At 36.2% G+C, this 22642-nt stretch overlaps 1 protein-coding gene across 1 annotated transcript in view; it reads right to left on the minus strand.

The window, feature by feature from the left end:
* The window catches only part of gnmt (glycine N-methyltransferase), a 33472-nt gene extending 26473 nt beyond the window's left edge, over window positions 1-6999 (minus strand). The window contains exon 1 of the mRNA XM_061986917.2: window positions 6723-6999. Coding sequence (XP_061842901.1) covers window positions 6723-6985 — 263 coding nt within the window. The 5' untranslated portion in view covers window positions 6986-6999. The remainder of the gene's footprint in view (window positions 1-6722) is intronic.
* Window positions 7000-22642: the final 15643 nt, after the last annotated feature.

Below are 22642 nucleotides of genomic sequence, written 5' to 3' on the forward strand. Positions count from 1 at the left end.
TGTTGCCACTTCAAATCATCAAAATTAAATGAAATAAACATTTGAATGCATCAGTCTGTGTGCAATGAATAAATATAATGTACAAGTTACACCTTTTGAATGCAATTACTGAAATAAATCAAGTTTTTCAAAATATTCTAATTTACTGGCTTTTACCTGTATATGTGGATATTTTGCCTTAGCCTGGAATGAACACTTGATGCATATAATGACAGCAGTATGATGATTCTACGTGTCTACATTAAAACATTCTTCTTCATACTGCATTAATATATGCTACCGTATTTTCCGCACTATAAGGCGCACCGGATTATTAGCCGCACCTTCAATGAATGGCATATTTCATAACTTTGTCCACCAATAAGCCGCCCCGGACTATAAGCCGCGCCTACGCTGCGCTAAAGGGAATGTCAAAAAAACAGTCAGATAGGTCAGTCAAACTTTAATAATATATTAAAAACCAGCGTTCTAACAACTCTGTTCACTCCCAAAATGTACGCAAATGTGCAATCACAAACATAGTAAAATTCAAAATAGTGCAGAGCAATAGCAACATAATGTTGCTCGAACGTTAATGTCACAACACACAAAATAAACATAGCGCTCACTTTCTGAAGTTATTCTTCATTCGTAAATCCTTCGTCTTCGGTGTCCGAAGTGAAAAGTTGGGCAAATTTACGATCCACTGGCAGATGTTGGCGTCGTCTGGCGCTGCCTCCTCGTCTTAGTGAAGGTGTGTTCGCCTTCTGTCATCCATTGTTCCCACGCAGTTAGCAGTCTAGCTTCGAATGCCCTGTTGACACCAATATCTAGCGGCTGGAGGTCTTTTGTCAATCCACCCGGAATGACGGCGAGTATTGAATTAAGCGCGTAAGCGTGTCTCAATGTGATGTTATGAGCTAGCAAATATAACAACTACACTACCCAGCATGCAACGATAGTTACAAGCATGCGCGGTAGCCCTGAGAAGCGTTGTTGTATGCTGGCAGTTAGAATGTGGTTATGAGCACGCTGTGAGTAAACGTTGAGAACTCAGTTAACACGCCTCGTCTGCATTATTTATAATTAGACAGACAACACACTTAATAGGAGCCATTTTGGGGTCTTTACAAAAACACACAAATGGAAATGAAACGTCACATATCCCAGCATGCACCGCGCGCTTCTTCTACGGGGAAAAAAGATGGCGGCTGTTTACCGTAGTTGCGAGACCTAAACTTTATGAAAATGAATCTTAATATTTATCCATATATAAAGCGCACCGGGTTATAACGCGCACTGTCAGCTTTTGAGAAAATTTGTGGTTTTTAGGTGCGCCTTATAGTGCGGAAAATACGGTACTTTTAAACTTTCATGCAGAGAGGGAAATCACAACTGTCAAAATTAAAATACCTCGATGAAGTGCTTTATTGACACACATCGTTTCCAGACGTTGTTGAGGGCCATTTGACATGTTGTAAATATCATGTCACTATCTTACACCTGTGCTAAAGTGGCTTTATCCCCACAGTGTCGTACCAATAGTGAGTAGTGAGGCGGAAACGTTTCCTGGGTGAGAATGATGTATTACAGTACCTCGCCAAAAAGTGGCGCTGGTAGGAAACAGACCCCAGAACCACCAAAACTATAGAAGAAGAAACCGTGCAGGCGCATCAAGTTCTATGCTCTGCTTACATGTCAAAACAAAACTGATATACAAAAGAGAATGAAAGTCCTGAAGGTTCTTTATCCACTGAAACTTCTACAGTTTCTCTGTTGGACTACTGTAGCGGAACATGGGTTTAGTCCTGCTTCAATCTTGACGAGCTACAGTAACTGTAAGGAGTCAGATTCCTGCCAACACTCCACAAACACACAAAAATGTTTCACAAACAAAAAAAAAAATGTAGAAAAACTATTTTCATCAAGTTAAAAACAATTTACAAGTACAAAAACCATCTAATAAACATTGGCATAGAGCAGGGGTCAGCAACCCGCGGCTCTTTGATCACTCTGATGCGGCTCAGCTGCATACTTGCCGACCCTCCCGATTTCCCCGGGAGATTTCTGGATTACGGTGTCTCTCGCAGAAAACTCCCGGGATTAATATTCACCGAATTTCACCTTAACAATAACAATAAGGGCGTGCCATGATGGTACAGCATTTAGCGCCCTCTACAATCTGTATAAACAGCGTGCCAGCCCAGCCTCTTGTTATATGCATCTTCTACTTGCACACGTAAGTGACAGCAAGGCATACTTGGTCAACAGCCACACAACAAACACATTTCGGGAGAACATCTGCACCTTAACACAACATAAACACAACAGAACAAATACCCAGAATCCCATGCAGCCCTGACTCTTCCGGGCTACATTATACACCCCTGCCACCACCAAACCCCGCCCCCACCCCAACCCTGCTCCCCCACCCGTGCGTTGATTGAGGTGGGCGGGGTTTGGTAGCGGGGGTGTATAATGTAGCCCGGAAGAGTTAGGGCTGCATGGGATTCTGGGTATTTGTTCTGTTGTGTTTATGTTGTGTTACGGTGCAGATGTTCTCCCAAAATGCAAAAAAACAAAACATTGTATGCAGTGTTATTTCATTTTAAATTTCAAAAGAGTTTTGTGGCTCCCATTGTTTTCTTTAATTTATGAAACTGGTCAAAATGGCTCTTTGAGTGGTAAAGGTTGCCAACCCCTGGTATAGAGAGTCTGCAGTTCTGGGCTAATAAAAAATTAGCATAGAGAGTCTGGCTAACTTTAGCCAGTTCTGTGCTAATAAACATTAGCATAGAGAGTCTGGCTAACTTTAGCCAGTTCTGGGCTAATAAACATTAGCATAGAGAGTATGGCTAACTTTAGCCAGTTATGTGCTAATAAACATTAGCATAGAGAGTGTGGTTAACTTTAGCCAGTTATGTGCTAATAAACATTAGCATAGAGAGTCTGGCTAACTTTAGCCAGTTCTGAGCTAATAAACATTAGCATAGAGAGTCTGGCTAACTTTAGCCAGTTATGTGCTAATAAACATTAGCATAGAGAGTCTGGCTAACTTTAGCCAGTTCTGAGCTAATAAACATTAGCATAGAGAGTCTGGCTAACTTTAGCCAGTTATGTGCTAATAAACATTAGCATAGAGAGAGTCTGGCTAACTTTAGCCAGTTATGTGCTAATAAACATTAGCATAGAGAGAGTCTGGCTAACTTTAGCCAGTTATGTGCTAATAAACATTAGCATAGAGAGTCTGGTTAACTTTAACCAGTTATGTGCTAATAAACATTAGCATAGAGAGTCTGGCTAACTTTAGCCAGTTATGTGCTAATAAACATTAGCATAGAGTGTCTGGTTAACTTTAGCCAGTTATGTGCTAATAAACATTAGCATAGAGTCTAGCTAACTTTATCCAATTATGTACTAATAAACATTAACATAGAGAGTCTGGCTAACTTTAGCCAGTTCTGGGCTAATAAACATTAGCATAGAGAGTCTGGCTAACTTTAGCCAGTTATGTGCTAATAAACATAAGCATAGAGTCTGGTTAACTTTAGCCAGTTATGTGCTAATAAACATTAGCATAGAGAGTCTGGCTAACTTTAGCCAGTTCTGTGCTAATAAACATTAGCATAGAGAGTCTGGCTAACTTTAGCCAGTTATGTGCTAATAAACATTAGCATAGAGTCTGGCTAACTTTAGCCAGTTATGTGCTAATAATCATTAGCATAGAGAGTCCGGTTAACTTAAGCCAGTTATGTGCTAATAAACATTAGCATAGAGAGTCTGGCTAACTTTTCCAGTTATGTGCTAATAAACATTAGCATTGAGAGTCTGGTTAACTTTAGCCAGTTGCGGGCTAATAAACATTAGCATAGAGAGTCTGGCTAACTTTAGCCAGTTATGTGCTAATAAACATTAGCATAGAGAGTCTGGTTAACTTTAGCCAGTTATGTGCTAATAAACATTAGCATAGAGAGAGTCTGGCTAACTTTAGCCAGTTATGTGCTAATAAACATTAGCATAGAGAGTCTGGTTAACTTTAGCCAGTTCTGGGCTAATAAACATTAGCATAGAGAGAGCCTGGCTAACTTTAGCCAGTTATGTGCTAATAAACATTAGCATAGATAGTCTGGTTAACTTTAGCCAGTTATGTGCTAATAAACATTAGCATAGATAGTCTGGTTAACTTTATCCAGTTATGTGCTAATAAACATTAGCATAGAGAGTCTGACTAACTTTAGCCAGTTATGTGCTAATAAACATTAGCATAGAGAGTCTGGCTAACTTTAGCCAGTTCTGTGCTAATAAACATTAGCATAGAGAGTCTGGTTAACTTTAGCCAGTTATGTGCTAATAAACATTAGCATAGAGTCTGGCTAACTTTAGCCAGTTATAAACATTAGCATAGACTCTGGCTAACTTTAGCCAGTTATGTGCTAATAAACATTAGCATAGAGAGTCTGGCTAACTTTAGCCAGTTATTTGCTAATAAACATTAACATAGAGAGTCTGGCTAACTTTAGCCAGTTATAAACATTAGCATAGACTCTGGCTAACTTTAGCCAGTTATGTGCTAATAAACATTAGCATAGAAAGTCTGGTTAACTTTAGCCAGTTATGTGCTAATACACATTAACATAGAGAGTCTGGCTAACTTTAGGCAGTTCTGAGCTAATAAACATTAGCATAGAGTCTGACTAACTTTAGCCATTTATGTGCTAATAAACATTAGCATAGAGAGTCTGGCTAACTTTAGCCAGTTGTGTGCTAATAAACATTAGCATAGAGAGTCTGGCTAACTTTAGCCAGTTATAAACATTAGCATAGAGAGAGTCTAGCTAACTTTAGCTAGTTATGTGCTAACAAACATTAGCATAGAGAGTCTGACTAACTTTAGCCAGTTATGTGCTAATAAACATTAGCATAGAGAGTCTGGCTAACTTTAGCCAGTTCTGAGCTAATAAACATTAGCATAGAGAGTTTGGCTAACTTTAACCAGTTATGTGCTAATAAACATTAGCATAGAGAATCTGGTTAACTTTAGCCAGTTATGTGCTAATAAACATTAGCATAGAGAGTCTGGTTAACTTTAGCCAGTTATGTGCTAATAAACATTAGCATAGAGAGTCTGGTTAACTTTAGCCAGTTATGTGCTAATAAACATTAGCATAGAGAGTCTGGTTAACTTTATCCAGTTATGTGCTAATAAACATTAGCATAGAGAGTCTGGCTAACTTTAGCCAGCTCTGGGCTAATAAAAAATTAGCATAGAGAGTCTGGCTAACTTTAGCCAGTTATGTGCTAATAAACATTAGCATAGAGTCTGGTTAACATTAGCCAGTTATGTGCTAATAAACATTAGCATAGAGAGTCTGGCTAACTTTAGCCAGTTATGTGCTAATAAACATTAGCATCTGGCTAACTTTAGCCAGTTCTGAGCTAATAAACATTAGCATAGAGAGTCTGGCTAACTTTAGCCAGTTCTGTGCTAATAAACATTAGCATAAAGAGTCTGGTTAACTTTAGCCAGTTATGTGCTAATAAACATTAGCATAGAGAGTCTGGCTAACTTTAGCCAGTTCTGGGCTAATAAACATTAGTATAGAGAATCTGGCTAACTTTAGCCAGTTCTGTGCTAATAAACATTAGCATAAAGAGTCTGGTTAACTTTAGCCAGTTATGTGCTAATAAACATTAGTATAGAGAAAGTCTGGCTAACTTTAGCCAGGTATGTGCTAATAAACATTAGCATAGAGAGTCTGGTTAACTTTAGCCAGGTATGTGCTAATAAACATTAGCATAGAGAGTCTGGTTAACTTTAGCCAGTTATGTGCTAATAAACATTAGCATAGAGTCTGACTAACTTTAGCCAGTTATGTGCTAATAAACAATAGTATAGAGAAAGTCTGGCTAACTTTAACCAGTTATGTGCTAATAAACATTAGCATAGAGAGTCTGGTTAACTTTAGCCAGTTATGTGCTAATAAACATTAGCATAGAGAGTCTGGTTAACTTTAGCCAGTTATGTGCTAATAAACATTAGCATCTGGCTAACTTTAGCCAGTTATGTGCTAATAAACATTAGCATAGAGTGTCTGGTTAACTTTAGCCAGTTATGTGCTAATAAACATTAGCATAGAGAGTCTGACTAACTTTAGCCAGTTATGTGCTAATAAACATTATCATAGAGAGTCTGGCTAACGTTATCCAGTTATGTGCTAATAAACATTAGCATAGAGTCTGGCTAACTTTAGCCAGTTATGTGCTAATAAACATTAGCATAGAGAGTCTGGTTAACTTTAGCCAGTTCTGTGCTAATAAACATTAGCATAGAGAGTCTGGCTAACTTTAGCCAGTTATTTGCTAATAAACATTAGCATAGAGAGTCTGGCTAACTTTAGCCAGTTCTGAGCTAATAAACATTAGCATAGAGAGTCTGGCTAACTTTAGCCAGTTCTGTGCTAATAAACATTAGCATAGAGAGTCTGGTTAACTTTAGCCAGTTATGTGCTAATAAACATTAGCATAGAGTCTGGCTAACTTTAGCCAGTTCTGTGCTAATAAACATTAGTATAGAGAAAGTCTGGCTAACTTTAGCCAGTTCTGGGCTAATAAACATTAGCATAGAGAGTCTGGCTAACTTTAGCCAGTTATGTGCTAATAAACATTATCATAGAGAGTCTGGTTAACTTTAGCCAGTTATGTGCTAATAAACATTAGCATAGAGAGAGCCCGGCTTTACTCACCCAGTTCCGCAGGCGACGTCCAGCACGGTGCGGGCGCCCTGCTCCTTCAGCAGGGCCACCACCCAGCTCTTGTACTCCGCGGTGCGGCTCTGCGTGTTGCCGATGTACAACTGCCACACTTTGGCCGCCTTGCCGTCGGCGTACTGGTCGGGCAGACCCTCGGCGGCCACCCCGAGCGAGCGGGTCCTGAACACGCTGTCAACCGACATACTGCTGCTGGGGTCGGGTTGGTTTGTTTTGCTCACCTTCGACTCTCCACACATGCTGCAGCCACGCCACCCTGCTTGTTTTTTATACGCGGCGAGGAAACTTTTTAAGCCAATGACGCGCTCCTTTGAGAGGACGCCTACTTTGTGATTGGCTGAAGTCACACTTGCGTCATTTCCGCTTTCACTTCCTTATATGGGAGGGCTGCGCTGGAAATGTCGTCATCGATCCGATATCATAGTGTTTTTCCACCTTTTTTTTGGAGCCAAGCAGGCCCGGCCCTAACCAATCTGGCGCCCTAGGCAAGATTTTAGGTGGCGGCCCCCCCACATCGGCAGTGAAGTGTATATACTCACAAGAAACCGAATAGCTTTGTCTTTGACCTTTTTTTTTTACTTAAAGAAAGCAAATTAACAATCAGAATAGTTAACAAGATAAAAAAAAATATGAATAAATAAATGAATGCAAAAAATAAAAAATGAATATATGAAATACAATATTTTTTACATACATATTGCTTAATTTACAATAATGATGTGCACTTTAACAACTAGGCTTACAACTATAACTAATATATAAAGGGGTGGAAAAGTGACTATTACCTGCAGGGCAAACATTAGCTAACCAGAAGGCAATAACAATGTAAACAAAAAACAGCTGCTTAAAAGATCTAATACAAATGTCCCTGAGGAATGTAAGGTAGGAGTACTGTAATTACCTAACGTTACATTATTATTTTCCATAACAATTTAGCCCCCTCCACAATATTAACCCGACGTTAAAACAGAACTAGCTATTTATTGATTAGCAATTGCCGAATCATGTAACATTAGCTTAATGCTAAAAAGCCAGGTTACTATCACATTCTGTAACAGACAAATAATTTAATGTAGGCTAACGTTACCTACCTGCTACCTCTTGTCTTTTTCTCGTTTCTCCTCCTCTTCTTTTCTCTTTTTTCTTCCCTGGGCACCTGACAGTTTTGGCCGTTTTGACATCTTGTGTTGATTTTTTGATGTGGTGACGTCCAAAAAGAGTCATGATACGGGAAGGGGGGGGGGGGGGGGGGGGGCGCACCATGCGGAGGGGTAATGTTGTAACAAATAATATTTCTATTATATAGGCTTTACTTTGCATTTTAATTAACGTGGGATTATTTTTTGTATTTAGAAATAATAGTACCAACTTTTTTTTTTTTTTTTCTCCAACATTTGTGGCACTGGCGTGGCGCCCCCTGATGGACGGCGCCCTTAGCATTTGCCTATACGGCCTATGCCACGGGCCGGCCCTGGAGCCAAGGCACATTTTTTCATTTAGGAATCATTTAGAAAACGAAACTCACTTTATTGACAATAAAAAGTCGTTATCGCAATTGTTGGATATGAATTTAAACCATAACCAAGCATGCATCAATATAGCTCTTGTCTCAAAGTAGGTGTACTGTCACCCATAGACATGTTCTAAGGCAGTGGTTCTTAACCTGGGTTCGATCGAACCCTCGGGGTTCGGCAGAGCCTCCGACGCGGAGGTCAAGACACGCCCGACTCGTCGTGTAAATAAAAACTTCTCTCTGTCGGCGTATTATGGATACCCCCAAACAATGTTCCCTCTAATTTTCCATATGTTTAGCATCTTTGTTTTCTACCTGTCAACTGTCATTGTAGCATCTTTGTTTTCTACCTGTCAACTGTCAGTTTAGCATCTTTGTTTTCTACCTGTCAACTGTCAGTTTAGCATCTTTGTTTTCTACCCGTCAACTGTCAGTTTAGCATCTTTGTTTTCTACCCGTCAACTGTCAGTTTAGCATCTTTGTTTTCTACCCGTCAACTGTCAGTTTAGCATCTTTGTTTTCTACCCGTCAACTGTCAGTTTAGCATCTTTGTTTTCTACCCGTCAACTGTCAGTTTAGCATCTTTGTTTTCTACCCGTCAACTGTCAGTTTAGCATCTTTGTTTTCTACCCGTCAACTGTCAGTTAAGCATCTTTGTTTTCTACCCGTCAACTGTCATTTTAGCATCTTTGTTTTCTACCCATCAACTGGCAGTTTAGCATCTTTGTTTTCTACCCGTCAACTGGCAGTTTAGCATCTTTGTTTTCTACCCATCAACTGTCAGTTTAGCATCTTTGTTTTCTACCCGTCAACTGTCAGTTTAGCATCTTTATTTTTTGCCCGTCAACTGTCAGTTTAGCATCTTTGTTTTCTACCCGTCAACTGTCAGTTTAGCATCTTTGTTGTCTACCCGTCAACTGTAAGTTTAGCATCTTTGTTTTCTACCCGTCAACTGTCAGTTTAGCATCTTTGTTGTCTACCCGTCAACTGTAAGTTTAGCATCTTTGTTTTCTACCCGTCAACTGTCAGTTTAGCATCTTTGTTTTCTACCCGTCAACTGTCAGTTTAGCATCTTTGTTTTCTACCTGTCAACTGTCAGTTTAGCATCTTTGTTTTTTACCCGTCAACTGTCAGTTTAGCATCTTTGTTTTCTACCCGTCAACTGTCAGTTTAGCATCTTTGTTTTCTGCCCGTCAACTGTGAGTTTAGCATCTTTGTTTTCTACCCGTCAACTGTCAGTTTAGCATCTTTTTTTTCTACCCGTCAACTGTCAGTTTAGCATCTTTGTTTTCTACCTGTTAACTGTCAGTTTAGCATCTTTGTTTTCTACCTGTCAACTGTCAGTTTAGCATCTTTGTTTTCTACCCGTCAACTGTCAGTTTAGCATCTTTGTTTTCTACCCGTCAACTGTCAGTTTAGCATCTTTGTTTTCTACCTGTCAACTGTCAGTTTAGCATATTTGTTTTCTACCCGTCAACTGTCAGTTTAGCATCTTTGTTTTCTACCTGTCAACTGTCAGTTTAGCATCTTTGTTTTCTACCCGTCAACTGTCAGTTTAGCGTCTTTGTTTTCTACCCGTCAACTGTCAGTTTAGCATCTTTGTTTTCTTCACGTCAACTGTCAGTTTAGCATCTTTATTTTTTGCCCGTCAACTGTCAGTTTAGCATCTTTGTTTTCTACCCGTCAACTGTCAGTTTAGCATCTTTGTTTTCTACCCGTCAACTGTCAGTTTAGCATCTTTGTTTTCTACCCGTCAACTGTCAGTTTAGCATCTTTGTTTTCTACCCGTCAACTGTCAGTTTAGCATCTTTGTTTTCTACCCGTCAACTGTCAGTTTAGCATCTTTGTTGTCTACCCGTCAACTGTCAGTTTAGCATCTTTGTTTTCTACCCGTCAACTGTCAGTTTAGCATCTTTGTTTTCTACCCGTCAACTGTCAGTTTAGCATCTTTGTTTTCTACCCGTCAACTGTCAGTTTAGCATCTTTGCTTTCTACCTGTCAACTGTCAGTTTAGCATCTTTGTTTTCTACCTGTCAACTGTCATTTTAGCATCTTTGTTTTCTACCCGTCAACTGTCAGTTTAGCATCTTTTTTTTCTACCCGTCAACTGTAATTTTAGCATCTTTGTTTTCTACCCGTCAACTGTCAGTTTAGCATCTTTGTTTTCTACCCGTCAACCGTCAGTTTAGCATCTTTGTTTTCTACCCGCCAACTGTCATTTTAGCATCTTTGTTTTCTACCCGTCAACTGGCAGTTTAGCATCTTTGTTTTATACCCGTCAACTGTCAGTTTAGCATCTTTGTTTTCTACCCGTCAACTGTCAGTTTAGCATCTTTGTTTTCTACCCGTCAACTGTCAGTTTAGTATCTTTGTTTTCTACCTGTCAACTGTCAGTTTAGCATCTTTGTTTTCTACCTGTCAACTGTCAGTTTAGGCTGCTAGCCGGCTCCGCATCACCACTTCAAGATGGCGGCCCAATTTCTCGCTTCACAGCAGTTAATAAACAACCTATTCCATTTCTGATGACTACTCATAATGTATGTGTTAATTAACTGTATTATGTTTTACTGGAATGTAAAGTATGTCTTATTTATTGATAGCCAATCATGTATATATATATATATATATATATATATATATATATATATATATATATATATATATATATATATATATATATATATATATATATATATATATATATATATACTGTATTTATGCATCTCTAGAAAGAAAATAAAAAACAACATGTGTTCCAGTTCCCTGGGACATGATTGCTGTATTTGTGGCCTTGGCTTTTCTCTTCTGTTCGCTCTTTTACGTGAGTGCAGTTTTTTTTTGTTTTTTTTACTGATTACGGCTGAAGTTGGAGTTTGTGTCTAAATATATTCTTATCTGCTTCGATAACTGGATGGAGGCAGTCGTGGGCTCAGTTCAAAGGTTCCTCGACTTTTTATTACTGCGAGCACAAAGTGGTATATCTGGGTCATGTGCGTGGTGGGACCACATTACATCAAACATGTTGTTCTCCAACTCACAAAATATCTGACAGGAACCTAAAGCAGGCGTGTCCAAACTTTTTTTCTGACATACACATACACAGTTTTGACATATATATATATATATATATATATATATATATATATATATATATATATATATATATATATATATATATATATATATATATATATATATTTATATATATATATATATATATAAATGTATGTATATATATATATATAAATATATATATATATATATATATATATATAATACATATATATATATATATATACACATATATACATATATATATATATATATATATATATATATATATATATATATATATATATATATATATATATATATATATATGTATGTGTGGGGAAAAAAATCACAAGACTATTTCATCTCTACAGGCCTGTTTCATGAGGGGGGGGTTCCCTCAATCATCAGGAGATTTTAATGGGAGCATTCGCATACCATGGTTTATATAGGGCACAGAGTGGGTGGGTACAGGCTGGAGTAGGGGCGTGGTGATTGGCTCATGTGTTGCCTAGGAGGTGTTTCCGTCTGTGGCGGCATGCTGATACAATTTCGCTGCGCTTGTTGAGGGATGACAGGTCTGGACGGTAAATAATAAACAGTTTCTCTTTCAAGCATAGGTTGCATCTTTTATTACCACTATTGTAAGGTGTGCTGGATGCAAGAATTTGCCATGTTATTGAATATTCAACATTATTGTCTTTGAGGTCCCAAATGTGTTTGCTGAGTTCTGTGGTATTCCGCAGGTTTTGGTTCCTGAAAGAAGCCTTGTGATTGTTCCATCTGGTTTTGAACTCTCCCTCGGTTAATCCTACATATGTGTCGGATGTGTTAATGTCCTTGCGTGTTACCTTAGATTGGTAGACAACTGATGTTTGTAAGCACCCCCCGTTGAGAGGGCAATCAGGTTTCTTTCGGCAGTTGCAGCCTTTGTTGGTTTTGGAGTCGCTCTGTCCGGGGGCCGACGGCTCATTTGCAATTGTTTTGTTGTGGTTTGAGATGATTTGTCGTATATTGTTCATGCAGCTGTAGCTCAATTTAATGTTGTTCTTGTTGAATACTTTTCTTAGGGTGTTGTCTTTGGGGAAGTGTTTGTCAATCAGATTGAGGAATTTGTGTCCAATGTTAGTTGAGACGTTTTTGCTGTATGGGGGGTTGTACCAGATGATGTCGTTTCGTTTTCTGTTCTTTTTTGGTTGGTTTCCTGGCGTGGGTTCATAGGTGAGGGTGAAATTGTAACCGCTTTCATCAAGGGCTTTTTGGTACGGGGGGGTTGCTTGGTCAAATTCAGCTTTGCTAGATGACAGCATCGATAGCCTTTTATTAATTCCGGTAGGTATTCTTTTCGTGGTGGTGGGTGGGTGGTTGCTGTCATGGTGCACGTATTGGAGTGTTGTGTTGGGTTTCGTGAATGGTTGGTAGCTGTTATTTCTCAGGTTGAAAGTGACGTCGAGGAGGTTGACGGTTTGCTTGTTGGCTTCAATCGTGATCCGTAGGCCGTTCTCTTTGAAAATTTGGCATATGCGCTTCTTGGTATTCTCGCTGCTCCTTGGCGAGGCGCGACACACTGCCAGTATATATATATATATATATATATATATATATATATATATATATATATATATATATATATATATATATATATATATATATGCCAGTATATATATATATATAATATATATATAATATATATATATATATATATATATATATATATATATATATATATATATATATATATATATATATATATATATATATATATATATATATACTGTATATATATATATATATATATATATATATATATATATATATATATATATATATATATATATATATATATATATATATACTGTATATATGTAGGTGAAAGAGCAAATGAGTGTAGTACATTTTCAATCCTTCCATGATTTAATTTAATTTGTAGAATATGCCAAGAGTCGTTAAAAAAAACGTTGGCCAGACTTTGGACACCCTTAACCGCAATGGAATTCTGTGTCCTGCTCTAGATAGTTTTATGTTGCTAAAGTCAAATAAAATACAGTAGCTCATCTTGAAACTGAAACTAAACTAAAACTGGTGTTTCATCAGCTGCTCAATCAGAATAAAACAATGCTGCAAACACAGCTGTGTGTGCAATAACGGTTTATATAACACACACACACACACACACACGCACGCACGCACGCGCGCACACACACTTTATTGTATTTGTTACCTTCTTGAGACCACCGAAAAACGCCTTCCTTCTAGTTTTATAATAAAAGTCGTAATTTAAACTCAACGCAAGTCAAAATTTTACAAGAAAAACTGAACATTTGTGCAGCATTATGATAAAAGTTGGAATTTTACTCAATACCAGTCGCAATTTTACAAGAAAAAGCTTACAATTTTGTCAATTTTCTGAAAAGAGTGGCAATTTTACTCGACAAAAAGTCACAATTTCATAAGAAAACTTTACAATTTTGGCAATATTATAAAAAATAATTTTACTTGGCAAAATTATGACAAACTCATAATTTTACTCAAAAAATGTCACTATTTTGCAAGAACAACAAAACAATTGCCAATATTGTGATATGTCAGAATTTTATATGAAAAAAGTTGCCATTTTGCATTAAAAAATTATAATTTTACATTAAAACGTTACAAGAAAATATTGCAATATTACACAAACAGAAACAATGTGAGAAATTGATCTCAATTTTATAAGAAAAAAGTCGATACATTGTGAGAAAAAGACTGCTTTTAGTCATTTATTTTTTTGTAATTGGTTTTTAAACTTCATTATTTACTTCAAGTTATTACAGTATGTCTCTATATACATATTTAGTTTACTTTTTTAATTAATTTTGGCCAAAAGGGGGCGCATTTCAATTTCTTACACACACTTGTTATTTCATATGTTGACCAGAGGGGGAGCACTTTTAAAAGTGACACACAGTCAATGTGAATAATCCCTCCTTTTTGGGACCACCCTCATTTTGATAGATATCACCACAAATGAGACATTGTCTATTATATGCAATGTTATTGGGACCATGATTTATGTCCTCACTTGTTCACACCTCCTCATATGGAAGTTACTTTTCCTTCTTCATGTCTCAAGAAGGGTAGAAATACAAGAACACACAAACACACACATTTTTGTATTTCTTAACTTCTTGAGACCTGAGAATAATGCCTCCCTCCTTTGGGACCAGCCTTTCTAGATATATAAAGATGTGTATTTACAACATTAATAATATATACATACTATGCAAATATGAAAAAGCTTGTTGTGAAAAATGAGTTGGAATTTCACAAGAAAAAGGTCACAATTTCACAAGAAAAACTGAGAATTTTGGCAGTATTATAATAAAAGTCATTTTACTCAACGCAAGTCAAAATTTTACAAGAAAAACAAAACATTCGTGCAATATTACGATAAAAGTTGCAATTTTACAAGAAAAAGCTTACATTTTTGGCAATTTTATGAAAAGAGTCGTAATTTTACTCGACAAAAGTCACAAATTTATAGGAACTTAAAAATGTTGTCAATGTTATAATAATCTGAATTTTACTTGGCAAAATTATGACAAAAAAGTAATAATTTTACTCCAAAAATGTCACTATTTTACAAGAACAACACACAAATTGGCAATATTGTGATACGTCAGAATTTTGTATGAAAATAGTTGCCATTTTGCATTAAAAATGTATAATTGTACCTTAAAAAGTTATACTTTTGCAAGAAAATATTGTAATATTGCAATATTACAGAAACAGAAAGAATATGAGAAATTGTTCCCAATTTTATCAGGACATGTGCTTGCATGAAGTGACCTTTGCTATAACCAACAGTAGATGGCGCTCTAACAAAGATAATATCATTCATTCTAGTACTTGATGTGATGTGAAGTTCAGTTTTTGTTTGAGAGTCGTCTCTTTTAGCTCGACATGTGAATAATATAAATACAGTCTATTATACAGCATTATTCACATGTGAATAATATAAACACAGTCTATTATACAGCATTATTCACATGTGAATAACATAAATACAGTCTATTATACAGCATTGTTTACATGTGAATAATATAAATACAGTCTATTATACAGCATTATTCACATGTGAATAACATAAGTACAGTCTATTATACAGCATTATTCACATGTGAATAACATAAATACAGTCTATTATACAGCATTATTCACATGTGAATAATATAAACACAGTCTATTATACAGCATTATTCACATGTGAATAATATAAATACAGTCTATTATACAGCATTGTTTACATGTGAATAATATAAATACAGTCTATTATACAGCATTATTCACATGTGAATAACATAAGTACAGTCTATTATACAGCATTATTCACATGTGAATAACATAAATACAGTCTATTATACAGCATTATTCACATGTCAATAATACAAATACAGTCTATTATACAGCATTATTCACATGTGAATAACATAAATAGAGTCTATTAAACTCCATTATTCACATGTGAATAACATAAATAGAGTCTATTATACAGCATTATTCACATGTGAATAACATAAATACAGTCTATTATACAGCATTATTCACATGTGAATAATATAAATACAGTCTATTATAAAGCATTATTCACATGTGAATAGCATAAATACAGTCTGTTATACAGCATTATTCACATGTGAATAACATAAATACAGTCCATTATACAGCATTATTCACATGTGAATAATATAAATGCAGTCTATTTATTATATAGCATTATTCACATGTGAATAATATAAATACAGTCTATTATACAGCAATATTCACATGTGAATAATATAAATACAGTCTATTATGCAGCATTATTCACATGTGAATAACATAAATACAGTCCATTATAGAGCATTATTCACATGTGAATAATATAAATGCAGTCTATTTATTATACAGCATTATTCACATGTGAATAATATAAATACAGTCTATTATACAGCATTATTCACATGTGAATAATATAAATACAGTCTATTATGCAGCATTATTCACATGTGAATAACATAAATAGAGTCTATTAAACTCCATTATTCACATGTGAATAACATAAATACAGTCTATTATACAGCATTATTCACATGTGAATAATATAAATACAGTCTATTATACAGCATTATTCACATGTGAATAATATAAATACAGCCTATTATACAGCATTATTCACATGTGAATTACATAAATACAGTCTATTATACAGCATTATTCACATGTGAATAACATAAATACAGTCTATTATACAGCATTATTCACATGTGAATAACATAAATACAGTCTATTATACAGCATTATTCACTTGTGAATAATATAAATACAGTCTATTATACAGCATTATTCACATGTAAATAACATAAGTACAGTCTATTATACAGCATTATTCACATGTGAATAACATAAATACAGTCTATTATACAGCATTATTCACATGTGAATAATATAAATACAGCCTATTATACAGCATTATTCACATGTGAATTACATAAATACAGTCTATTATACAGCATTATTCACATGTGAATAACATAAATAGAGTCTATTATACAGCATTATTCACATGTGAATAACATAAATAGAGTCTATTATACTCCATTATTCACATGTGAATAACATAAATACAGTCTATTATACAGCATTATTCACATGTGAATAACATAAATACAGTCTATTATACAGCATTATTCACATGTGAATAACATGAATACAGTCTATTATACAGCATTATTCACATGTGAATAATATAAATACAGTCTATAATACAGCATTATTCACATGTGAATAACATAAGTACAGTCTATTATACAGCATTATTCACATGTGAATAACATAAATAGAGTCTATTATACTCCATTATTCACATGTGAATAACATAAATACAGTCTATTATACAGCATTATTCACATGTGAATAACATAAATACAGTCTATTATACAGCATTATTCACATGTGAATAACATGAATACAGTCTATTATACAGCATTATTCACATGTGAATAATATAAATACAGTCTATTATACAGCATTATTCACATGTGAATAACATAAGTACAGTCTATTATACAGCATTATTCACATGTGAATAACATGAATACAGTCTATTATACAGCATTATTCACATGTGAATAATATAAATACAAGTGGTAGAAAATGGATGGATGGATGGGTCTACTATACAGCATTATTCACATGTGAATAACATCAATACAGTCTATTATACAGCATTATTCACATGTGAATAACATAAATACAGTCTATTATACAGCATTATTCACATGTGAATAACATGAATGCAGTCTATTATACAGCATTATTCACATGTGAATAACATGAATGCAGTCTATTATACAGCATTATTCACATGTGAAGAGTATAAATCACATGTGAATAACATCAATACAGTCTATTATACAGCATTATTCACATTTGAATGATATAAATACAGTCTATTATACAGCATTATTCACATGTGACTAATGGACAAATTCCCAAATAATTCAGTAATTTTGAACATTTTCAAGTAAAAAGTCCGCAATGGTAATGATATAAATACTGTTCTCAGTATCGGTGTCGGGATCGACAATACTGGTACTGTACTTACCTGGTATTGGAATCAATACCAACACTTGGCATAGCAACCACCCGACTGTTGTACATAGTATCTCAGTAAAAGGAGGATTTGATGATTATTGTAGGTTTGTTTTGACACATTGGACACAATTTGTTACTGGATAAGAGCAAAAAGCTGGTCAGTGAGTTGCATACGCCTGACAGGGCAAAGTTTGTATATTGTTTTTTTGAAATGATTGACTTAAATTCTGTATTCCTAAAATTGGTTTTGCTAAGCTTCTTAACTGACATTCTTCGAGTTACGTGTGAAAATGTGTACATCGATACAAGTGGCGTGTAGCAGCGAAAGATATCCAATAGAAGCTCATATCCGATATCAGCATAATCGACTCCAAGCATGGCGGAACCCTCTGCTGACTTTAAAGGTTACATTTTTCAACAAGTCACAACATTTCTTTCATTTTTTCCACAAAATTCTACAATTTCATATCCTTTAACATTGTCATGACTTGGTCCTGGGGTATAGTTTTTCTAGAAGGCAACGGAAAGTTGGTTCGGGCGAGACGGGAATGTGAGAACATATTTATTTAAACTTATCAAAAAAAGTACAAACGAAAAGCGCGCACAGTGGCGGAGAAACAACTTGGCTATGAAAACAAATACTTGCACAAAGGCAGAAACTATGAACAACAAAAAAACTAACTGTGGCATTAATAAACAAAACTTACTTGGCACGGACAACGGGAGCAGCGTGAACGATGGACATGAAAAAAGTGTCAGAAATGTGCAGAGCATAAATGAGGGGATGTCACCAGAAAGACAAACTGAAAACAATGAACTTAAATACTACAGACATGATTAACGAAAACAGGTGCGTGACTCAAAACGTGAAACAGGTGCGTGACGTGACAGGTGAAAACTAATGGGGTAATCATGGAAACAAGACAAGGGAGTGAAAAGCCCGAAACTAAAGAGTCCAATAACTAAACAAAACATGACTAAAACAAAACATGATTACACAGACATGACAAACATTGTTTTTTTTATTATAGAGAAATAATAATTACACTGAATGTCACACATAAAAAATAAAAAAATAAAAATAAGTACAGAACTGTTTTTAAAATAGCACCCCCCGCCGTGACTCCAAAAGAGACAAGTGGTAGAAAATGGATGGAAGTATAAAAAACACCTTTATATTCTTATGCACTGATATTCAGAAATCCAATAGAGATGGCGTGCTTGTCTAAGTTTATTATACGACTTTCGAATTAATCAGGATTCTTACTTGTAACGATTCTCAATTGATAAAAAAATCAAAAAAGGATTTAAAAATAAGTATTAATTGTAATCCAGCCATTCAGGCTCATCATATTGTTGATGTGCAATTTTATTCAACAAAACCAAGTTTATTTGAAGTAATATATACATTTATCAGAGCTGTTATCTATGTTATGGATGTACTTATACATAGTTATACTTATTTTGCTGATATTGGACTGATATTAATATCAGTGCTGTAAAAAAAATCAAGATACCGTAGTGTTATTTACCATAGGGCTGTCCAAAAAAAAAAAATCTATTTTTGAATTAATCGTGATTCTTATTTGTAGCAATTCTTAATCGATTTCAAATCTTTTTTAAAATGTTTTTTTTAAATATCTCCTGTCCAGCCACTTTATTAATTTTATTTTTTTATTTTTTATTAATTAATGTTTGAATACAAGTGTATTAAAAAAGAAGAAGTTTTCTTTTAATTAATATAGAAATTTATCAGAGCTGTTTATCTATTTAATGGAGGAATGTAGTTCATCATAGAACTGGCACCCAATGTTATTGATTTTGAATCGAGACTCCATTCTGATAAAATAGTTACACCCTAAAAATGTAATCGAGTCGTGTGGTACCCACAGATTCACAGCACTAACATATACACATACAGTGGTGGTCAAAAGTTGTCCCTTGGCAAGTTTACCTGCAATAAGGCGCTTTTGGTAGCCATCCACAAGCTTCTGCTTGACCACTTGACCACAAAATTGCTGCACTTCAGCTAAATGTGTTGCTTTTCTGACATGGACTTGTTTCTTCAGTATTGTCCACACCTTTAAGTCAGGACTTTGGGACGGCCATTGTAAAACCTTCATTCTAGCCTGATTTAGCCATTCCTTTACCACTTTTGAGGTGTGTTTGGGGTCATTGTCCTGTTGGAACACCCAACTGCGCCCAGTTTCAGCTTGTCCTGAAGAATTTGGAGCTAATCCTCCTTTTTCATTGTCCCATTTAAAGCAGCAGTTCCATTGGCAGCAAAACAGGCCCAGAGCATAAGACTACCACCACCATGCTTGACGGTAGGTGTGGTGTTCCTGGGATTAAAGGCCTCACCTTTTCTCCTCCAAACATATTGCTGGGTATTGTGGCCAAACAGCTCCATTTTTGTTTCATCTGACCACAGAACTTTCCTCTAGAACAGTGGTTCTCAACCTTTTTTCAGTGATGTACCCCCTGTTGAATTTTTTTTTTAATTCAGGTATCCCCTAATCAGAGCAAAGCATTTTTGGTTGAAAAAAAGAGATAAAGAAGTAAAATACAGCACTATGTCATCAGTTTCTGATTTATTAAATTGTATAACAGTGCAAAATATTTTTGTCCATTTTTTGGGGAGTTTCCAATCATTTCTTTAGACCACAGAACTTTCCTCCAGAAGGTCTTATCTTTGTCCATGTGATGTCAGATGGAACAAAAATGGAGCTGTTTGGCCACAATACCCAGCAATATGTTTGGAGGAGAAAAGGTGAGGCCTTTAATCCCAGGAATACCACGCCTACCGCCCAGAATTACCTCCAAATTCTTCAGGACAAGCTAAAATCATCAGCACGGAGGTTGGGTCTTGGGCGCAGTTGGGTGTTCCAACAGGACAATGACCCCAAACACACCTCAAAAGTTGTAAAGGAATGGCTAAATCAGGCTAGAATGAAGGTTTTAGAATGGCCTTACTTAAAGGTGTGGACACTGCTGAAGAAACAAGTCCATTTTGGGGGGAGTTTCCAATCATTTCTATAGACCACAGAACTTTCCTCCAGAAGGTCTTATCTTTGTCCATGTGATGTCAGATGAAACAAAAATGGAGCTGTTTGGCCACAATACCCAGCAATATGTTTGGAGGAGAAAAGGTGAGGCCTTTAATCCCAGGAATACCACGCCTACCGCCCAGAATTACCTCCAAATTCTTCAGGACAAGCTAAAATCATCAGTTGGGTCTTGGGCGCAGTTGGTTTGTTCCAACAGGACAATGACCCCAAACACACCTCAAAAGTTGTAAAGGAATCAGGCTAGAATGAAGGTTTTAGAATGGCCTTACTTAAAAGTGTGGACAATGCTGAAGAAACAAGTCAATTTTTTGGGGGAGTTTCCAATCATTTCTATAGACCACAGAACTTTCCTCCAGAAGGTCTTATCTTTGTCCATGTGATGTCAAATGAAACAAAAATGGAGCTGTTTGGCCACAATACCCAGCAATATGTTTGGAGGAGAAAAGGTGAGGCCTTAAATCCCAGGAATACCACGCCTACCGCCCAGAATTACCTCCAAATTCTTCAGGACAAGCTAGTCTTGGGCGCAGTTGGGTGTTCCAACAGGACAATGACCCCAAACACACCTCAAAAGTTGTAAAGGAATGGCTAAATCAGGCTAGAATGAAGGTTTTAGAATGGCCTTACTTAAAGGTGTGGACAATGCTGAAGAAACAAGTCCATTTTTTGGGGGAGTTTCCAATCATTTCTATAGACCACAGAACTTTCCTCCAGAAGGTCTTATCTTTGTCCATGTGATGTCAGATGAAACAAAAATGGAGCTGTTTGGCCACAATACCCAGCAATATGTTTGGAGGAGAAAAGGTGAGGCCTTTAATCCCAGGAATACCACGCCTACCGCCCAGAATTACCTCCAAATTCTTCAGGACAAGCTAAAATCATCAGTTGGGTCTTGGGCGCAGTTGGTTTGTTCCAACAGGACAATGACCCCAAACACACCTCAAAAGTTGTAAAGGAATCAGGCTAGAATGAAGGTTTTAGAATGGCCTTACTTAAAGGTGTGGACAATGCTGAAGAAACAAGTCAATTTTTTGGGGGAGTTTCCAATCATTTCTATAGACCACAGAGCTTTCCTCCAGAAGGTCTTATCTTTGTCCATGTGATGTCAGATGAAACAAAAAATGGAGCTGTTTGGCCACAATACCCAGCAATATGTTTGGAGGAGAAAAGGTGAGGCCTTAAATTCCAGGAATACCATGCCTACCGCCCAGAATTACCTCCAAATTGTTCAGGACAAGCTAAAATCATCAGCACGGAGGTTGGGTCTTGGGCGCAGATGGGTGTTCCAACAGGACAATGATCCCAAACACACTCCAAAAGTTGTAAAGGAATCAGGCTAGAATGAAGGTTTTAGAATGGCCTTACTTAAAGGTGTGGACAATGCTGAAGAAACAAGTCCATTTTTGGGGGGAGTTTCCAATCATTTCTATAGACCACAGAACTTTCCTCCAGAAGGTCTTATCTTTGTCCATGTGATGTCAGATGAAACAAAAATGGAGCTGTTTGGCCACAATACCCAGCAATATGTTTGGAGGAGAAAAGGTGAGGCCTTTAATCCCAGGAATACCACGCCTACCGCCCAGAATTACCTCCAAATTCTTCAGGACAAGCTAAAATCATCAGTTGGGTCTTGGGCGCAGTTGGTTTGT

The sequence above is a fragment of the Nerophis lumbriciformis genome, linkage group LG26, assembly GCF_033978685.3.
Source record: "Nerophis lumbriciformis linkage group LG26, RoL_Nlum_v2.1, whole genome shotgun sequence".
NCBI lineage: Eukaryota > Metazoa > Chordata > Actinopteri > Syngnathiformes > Syngnathidae > Nerophis > Nerophis lumbriciformis.